Source organism: Camelus ferus, chromosome 7, assembly GCF_009834535.1.
Source record: "Camelus ferus isolate YT-003-E chromosome 7, BCGSAC_Cfer_1.0, whole genome shotgun sequence".
NCBI classification, from domain to species: Eukaryota; Metazoa; Chordata; class Mammalia; order Artiodactyla; family Camelidae; genus Camelus; species Camelus ferus.
Genome location: NC_045702.1, coordinates 715,401 through 733,928, shown reverse-complemented (window position 1 = coordinate 733,928; position 18,528 = coordinate 715,401). Strand labels below are relative to the sequence as shown.

The following is an 18,528-nucleotide window of genomic DNA, read 5'->3' as shown; positions in this document are numbered from 1 at the left end:
TGCACGACGCCCTGCGGGCTCCCCACGTCCCGGAGGATGCCCCGGAGCCAAGCGCATCACGTGTGGACTTGCGCGCAGACTGGCCCCATTTCTTTTCACGGGACATGGGCTGGACGAAGGGGGACACCTGCTTGCTCCCCCAGAAGAGCAGCTGTGAGACCCAGTAGCAGGGATCGGATGACCGGCGGGGGCAGACTAGCCTGGGGTGGGGACACCTTGCCGTCCAGAGAGTGGGCACTAGCAGCACCGCAGGCAGGAGGCCCAGGCGGACCCTGAGAAACAGGGAGTGAACTCAGGCCCGAGTGTGAGCCAGCCCTGAGGAAGGAAAGAGGGCCAGGCTTCCGGACACAGGCCACCTCGGCACGTGGGGCAGCGCTGGGCAGACTCCCCACGTGGTCTGACACACCTCAGCACATCACCTGTCCCCACACCTGCCCTTCTTACCTGCTGACTTTAAGAAGCCCATCCACAACCCTCCTCGAATCAGGGAGGAACTGAAACAGGAGTCTCCCACCTCCTTGGGCAGTGGACAGCCTTCTGGCCTCATGGTGCCCTCGCTGGGATGCCTGCTGCCCGTCTGTACCCACCCCAACCCGCCCACCTCCCCTAGCGTGGCTGTGCTTCCGTCTCCGCCGGAAGACACCGCCCTTCCCCTCCCTCATCAAAGGCTGTGCTCCAGTCCAGCGTCCCTGACCTCTGGCCGAGAAAGCCCCATCCAGGAATTCCCACAGCGCCAGCTGGGCCCCCACAGTAGCCAAGGGGTCCGAGAGGACCTCGCTGCCCACTGAAGCCTGCGGGGCTACAAGTGCTTATGCTGCGGGGGCCAGAGGCTGCGCTCCGATGCGAGGGCTCCATGCAGGCCCAGGAAGGGCACAGGGATCTGGCCTCCCTCCTGGACAGGACGGACCTCAGACAGGACGGCAGCCTGAGAGGGGTGGGGGAGGTCTGCCACTTCTGTTGGAACCTCGTGTCAACTGACTATTTAAAACCATGTTTATGAGTTACCTTGATAAAGTTAATTGAGGGAAACTTTAAAACCCCTTGTCTCATAAATGTGAGGTAAATACTGGCATCTCCTTTGACCTGGTCTGTGGTGGGCACAGTGTAGACGCCAGAAACACCAACCATCCAGCAGTCGAGCCCCTGCCCGGGCAGCTCATGTCCAGGAGCAGACAGACCACAATCCATACGCACAATAACCACTGTCCAGGTCGGTGACAGACGCCCACACCGGATGCTGCCCTAAAAGTGTGTGTCCAACAGCCTCCAGGAGACACTCGCTAAGACCCAGTCCCTCGCCACGCAGTGCTGGCCTTGGACGTGGTCCCTGACCCCCTCACCTGCAGCGTCGAGCGCCCATGGGCTCACATGCGAGGCTGCTCGCCTGGGGACCCGTGAGCAGACCTGGAACCCAGATCCCTCCCCTCCTCCCGGTGGTCCCTCCGCTGCCTGATGCATCTGGCAGGGACGAGAGGACCCACGAAGCAAAGCAGACTCCATGTCCTCTCTGTACGTGGCCACAGAACTCAGGTGATTCTGCTGCCGAAGACTTGGGCGCCCCGCTGGATCTTGCCTCGCTGGGTGAGGTTGGGTTGTCGCGAGCTGTTTACACTCCCGTGTCCCCACCTCCCCAGCCTGTTTCTCTGACGAAACCACAGCTTCCCAGGCAGCCAGGCCGGGGGGCCTAGAGCTTCTGGTTCAAGTGAGAAAGTGTGTGAAACGTCCCACGCGCTGTGAAGCCTGTGCAGGCACTGGCGATAACTGCCGCGCTTCCAGTCCTCTGCGTCTCCGGCTGGCGCCCTCAGCGACAAAGCGCAGGACGCTGCCGCTCGGCGGGGCCGGGGCTGCTTACCTGAGACAGTTCTGCGCTGCAATCTGCAGTTCCTTAAACGGCAGATCAGTCATTCGCGTTGATTTGCACGTCCACAGAGGAACATCCTTCATGCTAATGTGCTCCGGCTAACAGATCAGACAAGCTGTAAGGAGGAGCTGAGCTCCGCTCCGTGCCTCTGGCTTCCCGCAGAAAGCACAGCTGGCTCTCAGCGCAGACGTCAGGGAACCTGCAGGGGCGGAAGGGCCTCAAGAGCCTCCTGGCCCCGGGGTTTTCAGCTATGACAACACGTTACAGCCACTTCAGAAGCTTAAGAAAAGAAGAAAAGAAGAAAAAGAAAGAAAACTGACGCCCAGCCCACCCCCACCCCCAGATTCTGATTCAACCCTGCGGGGCCAGCCTGGCCAGCAATGGTTTAAAAGCTTCCAGGCGCTTCTCAGGAGCAGCCACGGTGGGTGAGCCCCGGACAGAGCTGAGCTCCTCATTTCACAGGTGAGAAAACCGGCCGCTTCAAGTGGGAAAGCTGCTTAAACAGAAGGCAGGGCCCGGACAGCCCTGTTTCCTGACTTCCGGCCCAGTGTTCGTGCCACAGACTTCACGCGCACACGCGTGTACAAAGGGAACGAACGCACACAGCGGGCGCACCAGCGGCTCAGGCTTTCAGATTAAGCACATGAAAACGGTAATCCACGGGCAACAGACCCAAAAAAGTATGAGCCTTGGGTCTGGCTGTTTTGTGGTTCCTTCTAAGGAAGAAAGAAGTGCACGTTGTCGATACAACTTTGTGGCTGGGGGGAGCCCGCCAGCCCTGCTGGTGCAGCAGCTCCGGACCCCAGCCCCGACCCCCAGCCCACCCGGCCAGAAGGAGTCTCGTGAGGCAGTGGTTGAGTTGAAGTCCGCACCCGGCCAGAGCCAGACTAGCAGCTGGAGTTGACGACCTGAGCACTGGACACGTGAGACTGACCACTGGGCCCTGCCCCCCAACCCGCAGGGGTCCCTGCTAATGCTGGAGTGCACTTCTGTTCCCTGAGACAGGGAAGGATGGCAGGATCCTACCAGGTCACCACAGTGGCCACAGGGCATTTGTTCAGGCGGCTTGGCAAGTGAGAGAGAAAACCCAGCCAAAGGGAAGCACAAGGAATGGGGAATTCCCTGCCGTCATCAGGGTCTGGCACGCTGGAGGGTGATAAAGTAGATGGAAGAGACCCCGTCTGCATGGAAGTTACGATCAGACCAGGTCACAGCCTTCTGTCTCAACACCTGGGAAAATGACAGAAAACATACTCCATTTTCTGAAGAACTAAGACTGGCCGACAGGAGCAGACTGCTTGAAAAGACGATGGCATGTTTTCCCATCAGTGGATAGGATAATCCATTTTTTATTTATTTTGATTTCTGACATTTCTGCGTCTTACCAGAATCTCAGGTAACCTGACACAAGGGAGCTTCCCAGGGAGGGGCCCCAAGACAAGCCCACCCGCCCCTCACGAGGAGGTGGGCCAGCCTCCCAGGCCAGCACAGGGGTCAGAGCAGCCAGCCTGCAGCAGCCAGACCCTGAAAACAACCTGAACACCGTCCGTTCATCGACGAGACAGGACCCAGCAGCAGAGGAACAAACGGTGGGGCGGGAGGTGCAGGCCAGGGGGGCCGAGGCAAGGACGGTGCCAATGACCACTGGGCAGAGCAAGGTCAGGCCCCCGCATAACAGTGGGCGTCGTGCAGACAGAGAGGCACCCAGCCCTGAGCGCACACCACAGAGAACCTAAGGAGCAGAGACGGCACGGGGGCGGGGAGGGTCTGCTCCAAACCCAGCTGAGCCCCCCTCCCCCCAGGCAGCCAGGGCATCCTGGGGACCCGACAACACTTCAGGGGGTGGGTGGGACCCGAGCGTGACCCGAGCGCCCCCACTCTGGCTGGTCTCTGTGGGGACAGGCCCCGGAGGTCTCAACACTCTGGCAGTCAGACTTGATACGGCCAGTCCACATCTGGACCGCAGCCTGCGTGATCGCTATTTTAATGTATCCATTAATCTTGTGCTATTTCCAGTCTCTTCGCCACATTACACAGTTCAAAACACTGGACACTTGACCTTGAGCTGAGCTGACTTCTGCGGGCCCAGCACTGCCGGCTTTGGGGAGCCTGAGGCCCGCCCACACAGGTCCTGACCCTGAGCCCCTTCGGACAATCACGCGTTTCTTCCTCTTTCTCTCCCAATCCTCTCAGAGGATCCATTTTATTTTAAGCAAAAAACAGAGCTTTTTCTTTTTTTTGAAACTGGAGGCGGTGACAGGAAGGCAGTGGTCCTCCGGCCCAGCCTGGCAGCGGGGCCCTGGGGGGCAGCTGCGCTCTCCAGCGAGGGGCAGCAGGCAGCCGGCGAGCTTCCCTCTGGAGACGGAGAGTGCCACAGGCCGGCCTTCCTCCACGCCCCTGCCCCTCAAAGAGCCCACGGGCTTGCCAGCAGTCTGACGTCCGAGGGTCCCATCCACACGCAGCGTCACCCATTTTCCAGCCGCGGGGGTTTCTCCCACGCTGGAACAAGTCTGAAACCCCATTCACAAGACTGAGTTCAAGGCAAGTTGATGAAGGGGAGGGCTGTCTACAAGTCATTTCCCTATTATTAATGGGTGAGAGCAACCTAGAGCCCGCCAGTCCAGGGTCCTCCGGCCCCAGGATTTCTGCAGGGTCTCCTAGCTCATCCCATCCCTGAAAGCCATTTTGGGGGCAAAAAGGCGACCCCCGGTCACCAGCTAGTTCCTGCAGCCCCACCGGTGCTTGGAGCACAGAGGTTCTCACCTCACACCGTCTCACCCGTAAACGACCATGTCCTCTCTCTTGCCAGCACCGTGAGGACTTCAGCAGAGGCAAATCAGGGTCCCAGGGGTCTTAGCAGCAAACCCACCGCGATCCATGCACCTCTGAGAGGCAAAGGGCGGCTCAGCTGGAGGAAGGGCAGGTCGGCCGTGGTTCCAGATCGGACTGTATCCTGCTTCCCCCAGATTACCCCCTAGGAGACCGCGTCTGTCATCTGTTAAGTGAGAACTATCTGGGGCTGTTGCAGAAGTCCAGCAAAATAAAGTGCGAAAACACTCGGAGAGGCGCAACCCAGCGCAAACGCACAGCTGCCGTCAGTGCCGATTCAGGGGCAAAGGAGACGTTGATCCCTCAGAGGCTCCAAGCCCGGGAACAGACTGGGGCGTGCTCCAGAACAGCCCACGCCAGGCTGGACCCCTGAAAACCACCTGGGCTGTGGTGTAACCAGCCCCACCGCTGGTTCTACCACTCATGCAGTCCCGTGGCTACGGCTGAAAATCAGCTCCCGGGCCCCCAGGGCCAGCGCCCGGCCTCCTCCAACGCCTCCCGCAGGATGGACCAAAATCCACGAGGCTTTAGCAGCTCTCTCTCCACACAGCCACAGTTCTAACCTGAGTCCTACTAGCAGAGAAGCAGCAGCCATGAAAAATGTTAAAACTTTAAAACTGTTCCTGCCACAAACCCACACCCACTCTCCAAACAACCGTCTCCGTAAGGTGCTGTTTCAGGGTGCGGGCGTCCCCACGGCTGGTGAGCTCGAGCCCACGCCTGGAAGGGCAGCAGAGAACAGAGAGCCAGGCCCTGCGGCCAGACCACGGTGGCTCGCTCCGCCCTGCAGACGGGACCCAGCCCCACAGTCATCATCACCATGGCAGCCGGACGGCGGGGTGAGAGCGCTGGGCGCCTCCTAAGAGCAAAAGCACATCCCAGACACGGCCCCCAGAAGGACACGGTCGTCGGCCCAGGAAGTCTAGGCTGGTTTGAAATGAGCTAATTAAACCCCAGTATCAGCTTCGAAAGACCGCCCACACCATCCAACTACCTGACAGTCGACAGGGATAAACTGAAAGAAAATCAGTGTTGTTCCAAATATTGATGTAGAACAAACAGGTTGCTATAAATATCTTAGAAACCAAACGTTTTCGGCATTTGAAAGGAAAAGAAAAAATCTGCAAAGCAGAAACCACTCCAACATAAACCTCAAGTAGTGACATTTCTTGGCTCTCGTGTGGTCTACCTGGCTCAACTCAGGCCCTGGTCACTCCTGCACGACCGAACGTCTCTTTGCTTTTACGTTGTTGACATTCGTAGGCAGATACCAAGATCCGGTAATTGTACGACCAAAAGCGACACTGAGCGTAAACGAGTATCAGACTCAGGCCAGAAAGGTGGGTGTGGGCGTGGCCGCTCCGCCTGGTCTGCCCAGAACCCTGAGCCAAGCGGAGGAGGCGCAGGGCGTGGGACCCACACACGGAACTTGCTCATTCACCAAAAGGCTACTACGCGTTGCGATCACTGGCGGGAGCCCTGGAACCTGCGGAAAATGCTGTCCACAAGCGGCGCCTGGAGTTCACGTCCCCAAGGGAAACACTCTAAACAGCTCTGGTTTGGACGAGACAGGAAACAGGCAAACAGGTTCCACACAGTAGACGGTCCATCAGCCCTTCTGTCTTCACAACGAGAGATTTTGAAGAATTAATTCAACTAATTCATAAATCAATCTAGAAACTGGGAGAAAAGGACCAAATAACATTTCAAGAGCATCTTAATAAACGTGCGTCCTGACGGGGTGCTGTCCGCAAAGTCCAGGTCTGGCAGGGAGACAGCGACCCTCCTCACGCCGGCACCCCAGTTCCTCTGCGGGGAGGGCCCAGTGCAGGTGAAGGCAGACTCCGCACAGGCCACTGTCTGAGGACACGAGGAGGCGGGGCCCCAGGAAAGGACGTGTCCTGTCGGAGCCCCCGGAGAGGCCCGGCAGGTGAGGGCCCCAGCCGGACTGTTTGACTGCACTCCATGGACAGGCTGCCTCTGTGCCCAGGGAGGGCGGGACGGGGCTGAGGGGCTTCCAACACTACCTGAATTTCCAAGGACACGCAGGCACTCGGGAAGCCCAGCGCGGCTCACTGTGGACAGGTTCCAGCAGTGGGAGCTCCAACACAGGCTTCGTGAGGACCATCGGGACGTCAGCTGGGGACGAGTGTGGGCAGCAGAGGGCTCAGAACCACACTGTGCAGAAAGCAGCCCTCAGGAGTCGCTTCCTTACCGCCATGATGGAGGGAAGTCCACAGCCTGGCTCTGAAACCACACTTCTTACTTGCTGGGACTTGTATTTCTCTTGCTGCTTTTTCAGAACAACGCCATCCACCCATCACTCTCCAGTGCTGATGATTCTAGTTGCAAAGCCACCCCAGGTATGGCCATGCTAGGGTCACATCGAGGACGCCTGACACAGGCGCCCAGGAAGGCACAAAGGAGGAGGGTCATCAGCCTCCAACACACAAGGCCCCCTGACCCACCAGCAACCACCAGCCCAGATGCAGGGGGAGCAGCCAGTGTCTCTAGAAATTCGGGGCAGGGACAGTGAGCGAGGTCCTCACCCAGCAGCTACCCTGCCCGCTCCCCCTGGTGACCTGCCAATCACCCTGAGGGCTGGGAGGATGGAAGGCAGGTGACTTCAGGATGCAGGCTTCTGGGTCCAAGTGCAGGGGACAGCTGGGCAAGAGGACGGTGGGGGATGGGGAGCTGCTCCTGCTCCCCTGCGTCCCCCAGACTCCTGACGGGCAAGGGGCAGACGGAATCTTCACAGCCCAGTCGCCGGCCATCCTGCTCACTTTCCAGACGTGTGTGTGTGCATGTGCGTGCACATGTGTGGCGTGTATGTGTTTGTGCGTGAGCAGCGTGCACATGTGTGAAGTGTGTATATGTGCGTGTGCATGGTGTGTGCATGTATGCATGTGTGCGCGCACGTGTGGTGGCGTGTGCACATGTATGTGTGGTGTGTGCATGCACTGCGTGTGTGCGCGTGTGCGTGTGTGTGCATGTGAGCACGTGCGTGCAGCCTGTGCTCAAATGGAGCTGAATCAATTTCAGCTCATCTCAAGTCATTAACACGAGGCTCAGTGTTGCATTCCTTTCCGGTTAACACGCCAAATTAAACCCTGCCTCACATCGTTTAACTCAGTAATTAATTTCCATTCCCTTTTAGTTTTGACTGATTGGAATTTGGGACTGGAACGAGCCTCCCGGTCATGCCAGTGACGTCATCCCGCACCTGTCAGCGGAGGGTCTGCACGCAGAGCAGCCTTGGACAACACAGACGGCTCGGTCACCGAGCACGGTGCCGAGGCTCAGACCGGCAGGCGTGCTCCTGGCTAGATCTTCTCACAGCAGGCGCCTGGCGCGCTCCCCGGAACGCACGTGGGGAAAGGCCTGGCCGGGCACAGAGCAGCGGGTCAAAGCCGCAGCCCTGGCAGGGCGAGGGCACACGGGGCGAACACGCCACTTCCTGATTATTCTGTCTTCCCACGCTGTTCACTCTTCATGAGAACGTGTCCGTGGACTATCCGTGAGATCTGTTTTTGAATCAACACGTGATAAACCAAAAAGAGAAAGGCGGGGAAATACTCCAGGGACTAATAGTTCCCTCTTTTATATAATAAGACTTCCGCCATCTTCTCTCATCAAAATAACTCAGAAGGGGCCCAAGGGGGGCAACACTGCTCTACTTCCCAAGCAAGGTGGCGCGCTCACCTGCACAGTTTGAGCACAACAAACATCATGTGTGAAACTGTAGAAAAAGAGGAACGAAAATGTGCTCGAATGGAAGAAGCAGAGCAAGCTGTGATGTCACCTCTGGGGTAATTCTTATTGGGTCCTTTCTTTCTTTCTTTCCAGATTTTACAAGTTATAATCAGGAAAAACAAAACAAAGACTTTACTTGTAAAGATCTACTTAACAGGTGCAAACGTGAGCAGTGAGACTCCTACGCTGACTCACTGAGTTCTAATGCGTAACCCAGAGCCCAGACGTGGCCCTGCTGGCGGAGGACGCTGGGCGTCTCGGGCCTGGGGGACGGCAGGGTCGTGGCCGGTGCCACGCAGGAGGGCGGAGGGGAGACGGGACTGGCCAGGGGCTCAGGCCCTTGTGAGAATGAAAACCAGAGAAACGGAAGACACTGCAGGGTCGGTGGGGTGGCCGGCGGGGACTGGGTTCCTGAGCACGGGGTCCCTGAGACCGAGGGCCACACACCAGAAGGACAACTTTAAAGAAGAAACTCAAACAATCCTGGCCATTAGAGAAAAAAGTGTAAGTGTTTCAAAGTGACGCTGGCAAGAAAGAGATTATGTCCTCCTGGGACAGGCCACGGGGGAGTCTGGGTGAAATCCCTCACGCACCCACACGCACCCTGACTAATCCCACACGCACCCCGATTAACCCCACACGCACCGATTAATCCCACACGCACCCCGATTAACCCCACATGCACCCTGGTTAATCCCACACACACCCTGATTAATCCCACACGAACCGATTAATCCCACACGTGCCCTGATTAATCCCACATGCACCCACACGCACCCTAATTAATCCCACACGCATCCTGATTAACCCCACACGCACCCTGGTTAACCCCACACACACCCTGATGTTAGGAAGGCAGGTGTCTAAGGTTGTTTTACAGTGGATTTGATTCCATGGCCAATAACTCTAATGGGAAGTCGTCCAAAAGCAGATGTGTGTCCTAAAAATAAATTCCGAAGGTGTAATAATCAACTACCCACACATAAAAACAGAAAGCCAATTTGCAAAGATTTTTAAAAGACCATGCTTTGGCTGGGAAGCGAGGTGTCCCCTTCCACGCATTCTGTGGAAGCGCAAGTAAGAGCACGTGCCAGCGTGCGTCACATGCCTCCAAAGCCCACAGCCCTGACCCAGGGTCTGGTCACGAGAACGTATTCTAGGAGAGCCACCCAAAACACGACTGAAAACGTCAAGCACAAGGCTCTTCTTCACGGCGGTGCCTACATTAATTTAAACAACAGTGGGCATATCCCAAATATTTAAAAACACGAAAACGCTTTTTTACAGTTGTGTAACACTCTCATGACTGGAGTATTAGGCAGACATTAAAAAGGAAACTTGCGAACAGCCGTTAACAGCGTCAGAAAACACAGGTGGTGGGTTGTTGACTGAAAACCTCAGAAACAGGCTGTAGGTTTAATATGATGACAGCTGTGCAAGACACGTGGAGGCAAAAAGGCTGGAGAAACGCTCTAAGCTGCTACCACAGACGTGAGGCTGTCCCTAGGCAGTGACTTCTATTTTCCTCGCATTTTCTGCTTTTCAGGGAGTTTAATACGAGCCCGTCTCGCTTGGCAAGAGACGTGGGAGGCAAGGCCTGCAGATCCGGCAGGCGGAGGAGGGCCTGGCCGACGAGGCCGGGGCGCAGGGGGCTTTCGGAGAGCCAGCACCCCCGGGCAAGTGCGCCCCTGCTTGGAGAGGATTTCCATGCAGTGAAAGGGCAGGAGACCCCGCCTGCCTGCTCTCCGGTCAGCCGTGAGGACGACACCCCCAGCGCAGCGACTGAGCCAGCCCAGGATCTGTCTGCAGGTCCGTGGGTCCGTCTGCTGCGGGGGATGGAGCCATCCCTCGGGGCCCTCGGGGACGTTGCTGGCTGTCAGCCACTCAAGGTCCACCCCCCGAGGCTGCCCCAGGCGGCAGGGACACACTGTCTTCCCAAGCCCCCCCCCCCAGGACAGGGCAGGATGTCACAAGACCCGAGGACACAGAGACAAGGCCTGGCCAGCCCAGGACTCCGCAGAAGCCCCTGCTTCCTCAAAGGAGCCCGCCTCCGACCTCAGACAAACAGGCCCCCGGGACACGGGAGAAACCGTGGGCCGCACCACTGGGCAGACAGCAGACAGGGGCACGGCTTCTCCCAGGACTCAGGACCTTGTCGAGGGAACCGGCCCCCGAGGCCGCCCCACGAGTCCTGAGTCCCGTCCTGCTCCTTCGACGCCACGTGGCTGGCCTCGTGTGTGTTCACCACAGCAGCCCGGGAGCGCCGCTGGGGACATGGACAGGAGGAGGCGACGGCCCATGGCCGCCACTTCCCAACACGCCCCAGGGCCTCGGGAGGAGGCCGACACGCAGATCCTACACGGTGGCGCCCAAGAGTGCACTTCTGGACCCGGAACTGCCCAGGAAAGCCTCACTGGTGAAGATTAAAGCCATCAGAACGTGGCCCCTCCTTCAACGGCCACGACGTCAACATCATTATGCGACATTTGTAGCGTCGTGAACCTGTGACTTATCCGGAAAAAACTACAGCCAGACTCCACCTCCGCAGAGTCGAGAAGCCCAGCCAGGATGCCAAGTCGAGAACCAGCGACCCAGTAACTCCACAGCGTGGCTTTCACTACCCAAACCACAGTGGCCAAAACAGGACCACCATCTTCCTAAAAAGTGGTGAAAACGGTTATCATAAAGCTGGTTTTGTAAAACCATTCCATGGAAACCCCACTAGCCTTAGGAGCTGGAGGGTCTGGAACCGCCCCCGCCATGCCCGCCCGCAGAGCCAGCCGCGGCGAGAGCAGGTCTCCACGGCCGGCGGCCTCCAGACGTCCGGACCACACGGGCCTTCCCCGGCGCTCCGGCCGGCCCATCATTCATACCGCGCTGATTTTATTGCCGCTGCCTAATCTCCTTTTCAAGCTGACTGTACTTTTTCACAGTCTCCCAGTTGTCAAATTAAAGCTTCTTGTTATTCTATTTTTTCCAGTGCAATAAAGCAGATCAGGTCTGTTTATCAGATCCGCTGTGGTGTGCCGGGTGCCCGGGCAGGTCACAGCCAACAGCTGACAAGCCCAGCTCATGATCACCAAACACGAAGATGAAAAAAATGTTCTGAGCACTTCCCACAGAAGTACTGATTTGGCCTGCTTCCTTCAGACCTCAAGAGGCCTTAGGGAGGAAAAGGACAAGGCGGGGAGGAGGGATGGGGGACAGAGGGATGGAGGGATGGAGGGACGGAGGGAGGGAGGGAGGGACGGAGGGAGGGAGGGACACAGGGAGGAAGGGAAGGACGGAGGGAGGGACGGAGGGAGAGAGGGAGGGAAGGACAGAGGGAGGGAGGGAGAGACAGAGGGAGGAGGGAGGGGGAGGGGCAGAGGGAGGGAGGGAGAGACGGAGGGAGAGACAGAGGGAGGGAGGGAGGGAGGGACAGAGGGTGGCTCCTTCCCACGCTGGGAGCCCAGAGCCTTACAGCTGATGACCGGCAGTCATACACCTGAGACCCTGGAAGGGCCGAGTCAAGAAAGACGCAGCGGCTGGCCTGAGACCTGACCCCAGGCCTCTTCCCAATTCAGAGACACTCCCAACCCCCCCACAGGGGCCAGCGAGGCTCTTGCCGTGGTGACAGGTGCCGTTTCCTGGAAGAGGCTGCTGTCCCTTCCCCAGCCCCGGCCTGTGCTCCCTCCACCCCCGCCCCCGTGAGTGTCCATCACTGGACGTCGGCGCTGTTCTGCGCCCAGTTTCTTGTCCAGTGACCTGCCCGTGCTAACCCACCCTGGAGACCACGTTCCTGGTACCATCTGTCCTCCTGCCCACCCACCTCAGACACCCAAGACATCTTCTATCTTCTTCACAAGAAGCTTCCATCTGCAGCCAGAATGGGGCCTGGTGGCTCCCCCAGGGCTGCCCCTGTGTTGGGGCTGAAGTCCTGGCCTGTATGGTCAGCGCCCCAGGCAGCAGGCCTTAACCAGACCTGCCTTTCCAAATCAGCTCACCAGACTCTGAAATGTCTTTATTAGGTTAGTTTTATTACAGAAGGAAGACAAGACCACTTCCATAAATGAATCAATACAAAGACATTTACACGTCAGTGTACACCCTCTGCAGACTGTCTCCAAAAGACACCAGGGGTCCCCCCACACCTCCTCCCTGGTCGTGCAGGGAGGGAGACGCACACAGAAAGTGAGGTCCACGAGGGCCACTGCGCCGCGTTTTCCTGCCGAGGAAATAGACATTTAGCTCATTTTAAGCAGCTTCACCGCTTTCCCGCCGTGGACCCGCCGTAGGTGATGAAACCGCCCCCACATCAGTGGGTCTGCAGGTGTGACTGGGTTTGTCAGATGCTTTGCTTTTGTCTACACGTGAATCTCAAAAGTAAGTCAAATCACAGGCTTTTTCACGTGATAGGTGTTTGCAGGTTGCATGCTGAAAGAGTGTCAGGGCTCACACCCGGACCAGCAAGTGCGGCGCCCACTCCCTGCCTCCTCTCCAGCACCGCACGTCCCTCGCCTTTTTACCTCTGGGCTGCCTGACCGGCAGGGTTTATGACTGAGGCGGGAAGCCCCATAAAAAAACCGGCAGGGCCCCCAGGCAGGGCCGCTGCTCTCGTGATGGCACCATCCGGTTCCCTGGCCCAGAGGCTCTATCTCACTTTCTGCCTCTGAAAGGCTTACTTGCCCCTAAAATTCTATTGGTTCCCTGAGCTCACTGCCGCTTGGTTATTTCCTTCACTCCATGATTGGTTATTACTCTCACTGCTGATTGGTCCACTTCCCTAACTTCTGATTGGTCCATTTGTAGTACTTCATTTGCATGGAGCTTACTCCTGATTGGTCTATTTCTACAAAGCTTATTCCTGGTTGGTCAACTCCTGTTGTACTTTATTTGCATATGATGTTGCAAAGTGTAAAACTGGCAGCCTATAAAAGGCCTGTGTAACCCTACAGACGGGATCCAGAGCTTGAAGTGTTAACTCCTCTGGGCCTGTTGGTATAATAAACCTGAGTTCTCCAGCTTTCTGAGTGCTGCTTGGTCTCTCGCCGGGATCCAGGTTGCTGTCACAACTGAGCTGTAACACCGAACTGTAACACATTTTTCTGCAACATGGCTGCAGCCCCAGTAGCTCCAGAGCCACACAGGCTGTCTACCTGCTCTTGTGAATCACTGTTCACGTCCTCAGGTGCCTTCCTGCGGAACTCTTTGCCTGTTCTTATCACCGTAGGAGCTCTTTGTAATGAAGAAGACAAGCCCTCGGTCTGCCATGTTGCTAGCGGTTTCCCCAGGCTGCTTACCTTTTTCATAATTGTGGTAAAATATACGTAAAACGCAGCATATTAACCATCTTCAGGTGCACAGCCCAGTGGCACTAAGTACATCCACACGGCTGTGCAGACATCACCATCATCTTCAGAGCTTTCTCATCTTTCCAAACTGAAACTCTGTCCCCGCTAAACACAACTCCCCACCCCCTCCCCAGCCCCCAGCCCCCCTGTCCTACGTTCTGTCTCCTCCAGGGGCCTCATGAGAGGAATCATCCATTATCAGTCCTTTTATGCCTGGTTTATTCCACTTACATATCTCTCTCAGGGTTCATCCCTGTTGCAGCAGGTGTCAGAATTTCCCTCCTTTTTAAGGCTGAATAATGTTCTATCGTATGGATGGACCACGTTTTGCTTTCCGTTCATGTCAGTGACTGTGTGGGTGGCTTCCTGGCTACTGTGAATAACACTGCTGTGAACGTGATGTAGAAATATCTCTTTAGTCCCTTCCATTCTCCTGAGTACATGCCCAGAAGCGGAATTTCCGGATCCTGTGGTAACCGTATTTTTAATTTTTTGAGGAACCACCGTACTGTTTTCCACAGCAGCTGCACCATTTTACATTCGCACCAACAGCACATGAGGGTTCCAGTTTCTCCACGTCCTCACCAACACTTGTAATTTTCTGGTTTTTCACATAGTAGCTGTCCTAATATGTGCAAGGTGGTAAGTCTGTTTATCTTTTGACTTTTCTTTATAAAATATCTTATCCCACACAAATAGTCTACTTTTACTTGTGGTTAACAAGGTCCATTGGGTTTTTTGAAAACACACACAAGGTTAGTAGGATTACACACTTCTACCTGTATGCCAAGAAAAGGCGGGGAGGAGAGAGAGGAGCCCTGTGTCCGACCACTGAGCCTTCTGGACTCCATGCAGTGGCCCCCTCATGGCCTTGAGCGGCTGCGGGCCACTCAGCCCAGCCCAGCCCACCCGCCGCCAGGCTCAGCCCGCAGCCACCAGCAGTGACCACAGGGCCAGGCCAGCACTACGCACTCCTGCAGGCCAGCTCTGCCACATCCCAGGGGGGCCCTAACTGCACCGGAGGCAGCATCAGACTCCGTCTGCCTCCAGGCCCAGGGCCCGCGTGTTGATATTTACACCTGGACTGCCTTCCCCTTCCACAGAGCCTGCAGCCATTCTCTTACACGACGTTACAGTGACTCCACGCCAGGGAGGCGGGCTGAGGCCAGGGACGGGAAGCCTCTGAGAAAGGGCACAACCCCCAGGCGGGAGTTTTGTCAAGGACGGAGTGGGAGACAGAGCTTTGGCCTTTATTCTGACAGCACCACCCTCATCTCTGATTCAATGGAACACACACACCTGTTTCCTTCACAATCAGGTTTCACCGAGTCAGGGCAGGTGACATTTTTTTTTAATAAAATTATGTTTTAAAAGCTGCCTCTAAATAAAAGCTGCACGAGTGCAGTCCTCACCCGGGGTTGCAGGGCCAGCGAGAGGCCAACGGTGGGTGGACGCGATGGAGGCGCCCAGGCTGGCCAGCCACGCGGCGGCCACAAGCCTGGTGACCTTGGATCGCCGAGCCTCTGCTGTACTTTCCTCCAGTCCAGGCCACTGCTTGTCACAACCTACACAGAATTCTCCCCCAAAATGAAAAAACACAACAGAGCCACCCGCCTGCCAGCAGCATCCCCCGGGCAGGCGAGCTGTGGGGACACAGACACACAGCTGCTCCTGGCCCTGAAATCCACACCGGCACAGGACTTACTCACCACGGATGTTTGCTGTGCCTGGTCTCTGGCCTTCAGACCCTCAAACAGCATCCTGTGGGGGCCCAGCGAGGGCGAGCTAGTCAAGGAGGTCGGGCAGAGGCACCTTTCACCCCAAGGGCCTCACTAGGCTGGACAGAAGGTCCTAGGGGCCCATGAGTCCTGGCAGGTGGGCTCCACCCATACCCCCATGCACAGAGCCAGGGGGCCTGGGCAGGTGCTAAGTACTGCGGGCAGGATGCAGGCAGGGGCCAAACCCACCCCCAAACCCATGGAGCCAGGCGCTACAGGAGGGAAGAACCCACAGCCTGAGGTCCTGAGTGCAGACCAGCTGGACTGCCTTCCCAGCGTGTGATCAGACTAACCCCCATCGACGTGTGAAGGGCCATGTGTGTCGTGGTCGTGGGGTCTTCTGCTCGTCATTTCAGAGCACCATGGGTCTGGCCCCCTGAGCGAAGCCCCATGAGAGAAGCAGAGGTGCCTGCCCTCCAGAGTCCGGGCCCGGGGGCTGCCCCGCTCAGACACTTCAGGCCCCACACTGTGGGTGACGAGCCCTCCCTGAAAACACAAAGCACCAGAGTCTTCTCCAGCTAACAAGAAAGGAAAACGGGGCCCACAGGATGGAGAGCCTGCTGCTGCCCAAGAGCAGACCTGGAGCCAGGGGGCAAGGGTGGGCGGCGGGGCAGGACACCAGACCCCACCACCCACTGTCACAGGGCTCCTCACAAATCACCCGAAAACCCCAGGCTACAGGGAACAGACGCAGATGCAGACACACAGACACAAACGTCTACAGAAAGGGCCTGTCTCAGTTCCACTGATTTTCCATTTTCTCTCCTTTTAATAATACCCAGAGAACTTTCAGCTCCACGAAGCTCTCCAGAAGCATCAAAAACAAAACAAAACTCACCCAGAACCTCCCATCTGCTCATGGAGCCACCCCAGGGGTGGCCGTGAGTGGGCAGGGCAGAGGCGGGCCCAGACCCCCAGCTGTGTGTGGCTGGGCCCACTTACCGTTCACGCAGGTCTCCGTCGGGCCGCACAGCTGGTCCTCGAATAGGCAGCCTGGGAGGAGAAGCAGGGGAGAAAGGGTCAGCACCTCCCGGGGAGCAGTGCGCCCGCCGGGGCCACGGCCTCTGCTGGCTCCTGAGTCCTTAGGAACACGCAGACCCGCAGAGGCTCTGGATTTGGCTTCCTTGAGGTGGTGCTGGATCATCCGGCTCCAGTTGTGAGAGGAGTAACCACAGGACCGGCCTCTCCAATGGAGGAGGACCACGATCATCCCGTTCCTCTGGCAACGGGAGGGTCCACCTGCCCGAGGGGTCTTCCAGGGGAGCTGCAGAGGGAGCACGGGGGGTGGGCCATTCTGTCGACACCTCCTGGCGTGCTACCAGATGGCCAGACCCACGGCACTTTGTGGGCATCACCTCCAGGGTGGCATCCTGGGGCCTTCCCTCCAACACCCTGACAGTCCCTGCCTGCATCCTGACGTGGACGGCTGGCCTGCACCGCCACCAGAGAAGGCAGGCGTGGGGAGGGGTGCCAAACGCACTGAGCCACCAGGAGGGGCAGGGCAGGTCAGAGGAGGCGGCCCACCTGCCCCACGTTCAAGTGCATCTTCAACACAGGGAAAGGACAGAGAAGACGCAGCCTCGGCAGGGCGTGGACAGCCAACGTGCCAGGGTTGCCCAGTGAGGGCCACGGATGGACCCGAGTAGGTGCCTTCTGAACACACATGCCTTCCGGCAACACTGAGACACACTCCTTCCAAAGCATCATGCCTGCACTCCTGTTTCTCCAACTGAGAAAGCCCCTAGCCACCCTCTGAGACCCAACTTGAACGTCCCCCATGGACTCTCCCATGACCAGACTGGCGACTGGCTCTGTCCAGCACCTGCTGTAGGAATCTCCACACTGTGTTGTGATGTCCACTTAAGGGCACAACTTCCCTGAACATGAGATTCTCAAGGTTAGGGGCCACACAAAGCTACCTTTTTAACCTCCACCGCTTCCTGAGTGGTGCCCCCATGTCTGGCGAACAGCAGGTGCTGAGGAGTAAATAGATGAGCGAAAGAGGACAGTCGCGCCAGGTCGCCACAGAGTTTGCAGTCATTGACTCCCGCGTCAGGGAGCTGCTCTGAAATCCTTCGCACTGAAGCACTCATGCCCTTGGGCAGACCTGTGTCAGGAAGGCACGGAGCCAGGGCCCGCAGAAGATGCCAAAGCAAACATCGTCCCAGAACCAGGAGGGACTCTGATGGGGACAGAACTGCCCCAGACTCAGGAGCGTGAGCGGTCTCCCTGTGCCCTCGTCCCCGCGGGCCACGTGCTAACCTGACTGCTAGTACACTTGCGTGGTTATTTGCTCTAAAATTAAGAAAGACCACCTTTCATTTTGAGTATCAGCCTCAAGTCATCAAGAGAAAGAAAGACCTCGGTCTGACAGAGCCTGATCGGACACACCACCTTCCCCACCTCGGCACCGCCCTCCCCCCACCAGGCAGTCACCTGCTCACGCTGCCCCCTTGGGCCAATGGGCCCACTTGTGGCTCTGAAGGCAAGAGTGAAGCCCTCGGAGGAAGCCCACAGCCGCCACCCACCCTGAGCCTCCTGGGCCCAGGGCTCAGACCCAGGTTCCTCGCTGGAAGGGTGTGGTCTACCCTGACCATCAAGGCAAGGAGACATGTCCAAAATCCCTCACTCCTGACACCCACAGGTCTCCCCCTGGCTCCAGGACATGCATGCGCTCAGACACACAGACGTGTGCTCACACACTCACACACTCACACGCTCACACACTCACACGCTCACACACACACTCATATACACTCACACACACTCGTGTGCACAGACACACTCTCTCACACACTCACAGACACAAGCTCACACACACTCACACTGAACTTTTTAGCCTGAATCCTGCCTCCCCTTGACCTCCGCAGAATGCCATGCAGTGCCTGGGCCCCGCCTTGCGGCCTCTTCCTGGTGCTGTTGGGAGTTACAGCAGGTCCAGCCGTCCCGAGAGGAGCCCGGCTGCCCTCCTCTC

General features: G+C 57.5%; 1 protein-coding gene across 1 annotated transcript in view; it reads right to left on the bottom strand.

Moving 5' to 3' along the window:
• PTPRN2 (protein tyrosine phosphatase receptor type N2) overlaps positions 1–18,528 on the bottom strand; it is a 519,894-nt gene that overhangs the window by 463,583 nt on the left and 37,783 nt on the right. Inside the window, exon 2 of the mRNA XM_032482973.1 lies at positions 16,497–16,547. Coding sequence (XP_032338864.1) covers positions 16,497–16,547 — 51 coding nt within the window. The remainder of the gene's footprint in view (positions 1–16,496; positions 16,548–18,528) is intronic.